At 42.5% G+C, this 6,670-nt stretch overlaps 1 protein-coding gene across 3 annotated transcripts in view; it reads right to left on the bottom strand.

The window, feature by feature from the left end:
* Positions 1-1,242: 1,242 nt before the first annotated feature.
* rxfp2l (relaxin family peptide receptor 2, like) overlaps positions 1,243-6,670 on the bottom strand; it is a 13,605-nt gene continuing 8,177 nt past the window's right edge. For all 3 annotated transcript variants that reach the window (XM_046839360.1, XM_046839361.1, XM_046839362.1), the window contains 5 exons: positions 5,785-5,856; positions 4,039-4,268; positions 2,704-3,114; positions 1,920-2,132; positions 1,243-1,674 (listed from right to left, as the gene is read on the bottom strand). In XM_046839360.1, coding sequence (XP_046695316.1) covers positions 1,535-1,674; positions 1,920-2,132; positions 2,704-3,114; positions 4,039-4,268; positions 5,785-5,856 — 1,066 coding nt within the window. In that variant the 3' untranslated portion in view covers positions 1,243-1,534. The remainder of the gene's footprint in view (positions 1,675-1,919; positions 2,133-2,703; positions 3,115-4,038; positions 4,269-5,784; positions 5,857-6,670) is intronic.

Genomic DNA, 6,670 nt, shown 5'->3' with positions numbered 1-6,670 from the left:
AAATCATCCCTAAGTAACTCATTTTTCTGTTTTATAACTGAATTTATTTCAACCTGTTCTAATGCCAATATTAAGTGTGTGTGTAAGTGTGTGTGTGTGTGTGTGTGTGTGTTACAGGTATTACACTCTGGTCTTTTTCCCCATTGAAGTAAATAAGACAAAGGTAACACAGTTTTGGTACAGAGAAACCACACTGGAGTGTAAAGTTCTCTCTCCTGAAGATATTAAAGAACATCTTCCCCTCTGTGCCTGTGAGCAAGAAGTTCCAGGTCATCAGGACTATCAGAAGCGGCGCTTGATCCTGAAACCTCCTCAGTAAATTAAGAAGTGAACTTGGAGCATTGGAACACTCAGTGGGGGTTTTAGCTCAGGCTTCACAGCTGCTCGATTTAAATAAGAATCTAAATGAGAATATCTGAGAGGAGAAGGGTGAGCTGAGACGAGACTAGATGAGACGAGACGAGTGCATACACGGACCCTGTTATTTAAAGGCATCACGCCAGAGAGAAGGTTCAGCTTTCACACTGTATTTTACCCTCAGCTGTGAACTTCTCTCCATGTTTATATGATCAGGCTCTGAATGAGGGAGAGGGAGAGAAGGAACGAGAGAATAAAAAAATATATACAGTACAAAAAATAGAAAGCTGGAACATACTGAAGCATCTGAAGTGTTTACTGAAGTTCTGAGCTGGTGGTGTGTGTGTGTGTGTGTGAGAGAGAGCAGGTGAAGGACAGAGTGTGCAGATAGATGATGGGTGGAATCAATGCAGTTTTATCCCACACAGTGAGAAACAAACTGGGCCCAGAGCCTCCTGGAGCAAAGAGGGTTAAGGGCCTCGCTTAAGGGCCCAACAGTAGCAGCTTGAACCCATCACCTGCTGATCAGAACCTAACCAGCGCTTCAACTGTGGAGTCCCCTCTCCCCCAGGCACCCTAGATAGGCAGCATCATTTATTTAGAACACGTGAATTTTTCCTACAGCGTCTCTCGCACCACAGTCTTTTCAACCACATAGATGTTCTAGAACACGCAGGAACCAGGGCCGTGATTGGTCGATTCTGTAAACGTAGACAAACAGATGATATGAAAGACGAGAAGAGAAGATCTTTCTCTTTCTCACGCTTTTTAATCCATTCAGCTGTTTACATGATCATGATTAATTACTAATCACACTGACACCAATCCTCCAATCAGCTCACAGGATGGGTTTATGTTTATCCCAATCAGAATCAGGAGGCGGGGTAATATATATATTTTTTTATTTCGCTAGCTCGTGTTCGTTTAGTGCTGTTTGAGGATATAAGATGCTCTTAAAAAGGGAACTCTTCACAGGAAGTGATGCATGCATTTGAAATTTACTTCCTTTTAATGACAAATGAATAAATGAATAAATGAATCAATTATTATTAATTGTAATCCATTAATTAACGCTTAATGTCAAACATTTTTAGAAACTTGTCGAAAAAATCTTATTTCTAATGTGTGTGTGTGTGTGTGTGTGTGTGTGTGTGTGTGTGTGTGTGTGTGTGTGTGATCAATGGTTGTCCATGCAGCGGAAGTGCACACACACTCGGAGACGCTCCTGGAAGGTGCTGGTGGTGATGGTGTAGAGGATCGGGTTTAGAGCGCTGTTGATGGGCAGAATGAAGATCACCACCCACAGGATGAGTGTTCCTGAACACACACATTATATATTATACACAGATACCTCACACTGTGTGTGTGTGTGTGTGTGTGTGTGTGTGTGTGTGTGTGTGTGTGTGTTTTTATCTGATCAAAATTAAAATGTGTTTGTGGAATCTAAATTACAGACATGTGGACTGTCTATCCTTTTATGATTACAAATAATATTCATAGATCATCTGCCATAAAAGTTCTCACACACACACACACACACACACACACACACACACTCTTACCGGTGATGTGCACCTGCAGCAGAGAGAGGATCTTGAGCAGGAAGATGGGGATCCAGCACATGGCGTCTGTGAAGACGATAAAGAAGAAGCGCTTGGCCACAGACACTTCGAGGTCAAAGGTCGTCTGTCTGGCGGATTTGGCTGTTTTCTGGATGGAGTAGAACATGCTGGAGTAGGAGAAGACGATTAGGATGAAGGCAAGCAGGTTCAGACCTGAGAACAAAACATGAGCACAAAAAAGTACAAAATAAATAATAATAATAATTAAAGCGGTTTATTTTATTTTATAATTAAAATAAAAATAATTAAATTTGTGTCCCTGCTTTAATGTAATAATATCTGGATCACAGACTGTCTGTCTGTCTGTCTGTCTGTCTGTCTGTCTGTCTGTAATTGTATTAATTGTACTAACTGGTCTATTTGTTTAAGAATGGACTCAGAAATCTAATTTGGTATTCGGTGTGTGTTTGTGTGTGTGTCATTTTATTAATTTACTCTCAAGCTGTGGAGTTCTGTGTTCTAATTGGCTGTCAGCTGCAGATTATCGTTTCTATGGTAACGGCAGTGTTCCGCTGTCTAGCTATCTACATGGTTAACCTGTACGCTTCCCAGGGCCCATGTTCTCTCCTGTTGCCCAGCAACGCTGTACTTTACCCAGCCGTACAGCAGGCGTGAGATAGTAAATGAAGTGTTTAGTTGTTTTTGGTGTTGCGTAAGAAAAAGTTGTTGTTCTGTGTGAGAACGAAGCAGTGCATTGTGGGTAAGCGGCGCTGGTGTGTCTCACCCAGGAAGATGCCGGTGGAGTAGCAGCGAGCGCCCGGACGCTCTACCTGCTCCGAGTGCAGGGGGAAACACACGCCGTTGCGACCGTAGAAGTTGCCGAAGGTTCGTCTGTCGCAGAACGGGGCGAGCGCCAGGACGAAGCCCAGAGCCCAGATGGACGTCAGGGAGCAGAGCGTGCGCTTGCGTCCCGCACGGTAATGATGGAACGGGAACACGATGCACACGTACTTCTCCAGCGTCATGTAGGTCAGCATCATCACCGACACCTCGGTGGAGAGCAGCGCCAAGGAGCCAATCAGCTGACACGACAGACTCTCCATCCAGATGTGGGCATGGCGATTATACTCCCCGCAGTACTTCACATCGAAGGCGCCGATAAAGAAAAGGTACACGCCCATCAGGCAGTCTGCACCTATCCGAGATCCACAACATGTGCAAGGTGTGTTAGCTGGGGTGTTTTGATGCCCATATAAGGAACTATGAGTGGGTGTGGCCTCACAGGACTTTAAGTCCATATATGGAAATACAGACACTTTCAAGTGCATGTGTTTCAAGTCCATAAATGAAAAAAGAAAATCCATATTATTTTGATTATTTCAGCTACTTTATTATGTGTAATGTTAGTAACTATAGTATGGGGGTCTCTCACACACACACACTTAGACATTGTGGTCCTACGGTTGTATACTGTGAAGTTGTATCATCTGTGTGTGTTTGCCCCCAAACTGTAATTGCTTATTTTCTGCCTAGCAGGTGGTGTGTGTGTGTGTGTGTGTGTGTGTGTGTGTGTGTGTGTGTGTGTGTGTGTGTGTGTTTAATAAGCATTTATGATCAAGACTGACAGATGAATCATTTATTACATCTTCACATGTGTGTGTGTGTGTGTGTGTGTGTGTGTGTGTGTGTCGGGGTCGTTACAGCGCCTTCCAGATCATTTACAGTCATCACAGTTACAGACGGACAGCCGCAGTGTTTGGGGGTGAGGGTAATCCCATGCGTATCAGCCATGGAGAATCCTGCTTTCTGATTGGCTGACAGGTGTGAATATATTTCGTTATATGGGGGTGGAGCTTTGTTCAAACAAAAGTGAAATCTTTGCTGATTTGGAAATGAAAAGTCGATCACTAGATACTGCTGAGGTCGTGTGAATGCCGTTTCAAGGTAACTGGGTAATATGGACACTGTGCAGTCTAGTGAATGGCTAATATTCTAACATGCTGTCATTTATACATGAAATAACGAATGCACCAGACTGAACCTTCAGCAGGAACATCAGCAAATCAATACATAATGAAATAAATATGAATAGATACAGCAGAAGTGTGAACCTGCTCACAGCAGAGCGATTTGATGGCCATGGTGTGATGCTCGTTCTCCGAAGCGACACAGGAACGTAGACAGATGACAAAGACGTTCCCGAAGCAGATAGCGAAGGCCACGACCCACACGAACACGCGCAGGATGATGTTGGCCAGCAGGTTCTCGAAGGACGAGATGCCGTCCGTGTTCGGCTTGCAGCTCCTCACGTTCGGGGAGTAGGTGCAGTACTCGAAACGCTTAAAATATCTACAGCCACACACACAAACATGGACAGAGCCATTGTCATGCTGGAACAGGTTTGGGTCTCCTAGCTTAAGTAGACAAAAATATCATTGTGTGCCTGAAAGTGTGTAGAACAGTTTGAAGAAGAACCACATATGGCTGGAGGTGTCCAGAAGACAGGTGTCCTGATACGGAAATATTGTGTAATTTTACTTCATCTAAGCTTTTCTTTGTTTCCAACATCTTTCTTTCCTTCGCTCTTCTATGTTCCAGCTTCTTTTTTTTTCCAGAGTTTATAAACTTCCAGGTTGTGATTCTAGAAGTTCTTGCTCTCTAGCTTTTGGTTCCTTTTACAGTTTTTCTTAGGGTTTTTTAGTTTTAAACCTTCATTATTCTACCATTTCTGCTATCAAAGTTATTTCATAGTTTCCAGTAATATTTTTCTAGAGAAGGGATTCTTCAGAGGTTCTTTAAGGATTCTTCAGAGGTTCTTTAGGGATTCTTCAGAGGTTCTTTAAGGATTCTTCAGAGGTTCTTTAAAGATTCTTCAGAGGTTCTTTAAGGATTCTTCAGAGGTTCTTTAGTGCATCTTTAAGGGTCCTTTGGTGGTTTTTTAAGGGTTCATCAAAGGTTCTTTAAAGGGTTCTTCAGTGGTTCTTTCAGGGTTCTTCAGTGGGTTTTAAGGGTTTTTCAGTGGTGTTTTCAGGATTCATTGAGTGCTTAAGTGTTTTAGCTTCCAGCAAACAGTCCTCAGGACACTCTGATGTTGGGTTCTATAGAGAAGAACACATCAGTTCTCCTGTTTTTAGGTTTACACTCAGATTAATAGTTCCATACTGTCTGGTCTCTTTGTTCTTTTAGTAATGATTCATAGTTTACAAGTTCTGGCTCTGTATCTTCTACATGATGGGTTGTGTATGTGTGTGTAGCTTCTGTTGAACATGTGTGTAAGAGAGAAATCTGGACTTTGGAAGGTGAATGAAAGCTTCACTTCTCCAGCGTTGTTCATGCAGCTGATATTTCAGTAGGAGTGGAATGAGCGGCGAGGGAAAAGGTTAATTTGTTCAGAATAGAAACCAAAGATCTAAAAAGGTCAATTCGAGTTCATCCTTCTGAAGCCAGTGTGAAAATAACTCCTCGTGATCTCCCTGACATTTCCTTCAGGCGCAGACGCCTGGACAATCTCCGTCTCCGATAACGGGGAGGATCTGCCCTCGTGTACGTCAGGATTGTTTCATTTACAAATCTCTCTGAACTCCAGACCAGACCAGACTCTCTCTCTCTCTCTTTTCCTATTGTAGATTGTGTTATTTATATTTCACCTTTAAAAACTTTGCAGAAGGGATGATGAGATGTCAGACATGAACAACTACTTTGCCAACATCCTCTGACAGCAGAAGTCTGAAAAATGAGTTGCAGCTTTCCAGGCCCTCAGACTCCTGAAGACTCTTTGCACTTTTGTTGTACACTACACTGGTGACTGATGGTGATTATGTTTGTGTACCGTGTTCCAGGAACCAGGAGTCGTGAGAGAACTCACATGTGGGAGAGGTTGGTGAGGAAACGGAACGTTCGGATGCTGATGTTGGGAATCTCCACCTCCTCCATACTCCTGGAATGAGAAGAAAGATGTTCACACATGTTTATGCAGAAGATATAAGTGATAACTGCGACACACGAGTACAAGGTGAACATTTGTTTGATAAATATGTAAATTAGATCAACAATGTGATGGAACGTGTTCGATGATGAACCTCTCCCTACTCAACTCTGAAGAAGTCCAACAATTATTACACCCTTAGAAGTAAATTTTGATGCCAACAACATTTTGTGAGGTTCCTGCAAGGTTCTTTCAAAGTATTTCTAAGGAAGTGCTGATGTTCTGTGGTGTTTAGATTTGAAAATCTATGACCTGGTTTTTAGACCAAGGTTTTACATGAATAATAAATCTAGCCACTAGATAAAGATACTTTACCGAGCTGTCTAGAGCCATGATGAGGATAACCAAGAGTTATAAGTATATACATCAGGAAGCGATCATAGTTCTAGAACCCTGGCTTTTAGCGATGCATCGATGAAAATTAAGCCTTAGTGTGAATTTCAGAGTAGTTCTAGATCCATGCTGGGGTTTTAATGACCTATAGTGATCTGTCTGGGTGATTGAGAACCATAAGGAGAAATCTAGAGGTGTTCCAGATCCACAATAAAGGTACTCACATAATATGTGTTTACTGAGGGGTCTACAGATGTAGGTTTAGATTTCTCCTACACCATTAATCTGGGTTCTCATAATTATACTCACAACATGATCAGAGTTCCACAGCCAGTCTAGATCTGACCTATAGTGCATTAAGGTGTATATTGTGCTCTAGAGCTGCACTAAAGATTCTGGTTTCAGAGAGGTTGCTATCAAGAGCTCCACGGAA

The sequence above is a fragment of the Silurus meridionalis genome, chromosome 25, assembly GCF_014805685.1.
Source record: "Silurus meridionalis isolate SWU-2019-XX chromosome 25, ASM1480568v1, whole genome shotgun sequence".
Lineage (NCBI taxonomy): Eukaryota > Metazoa > Chordata > Actinopteri > Siluriformes > Siluridae > Silurus > Silurus meridionalis.
The sequence above is the reverse complement of the archived record's forward strand: the minus strand, read 5'-3'. Positions and strand labels throughout refer to the sequence as shown.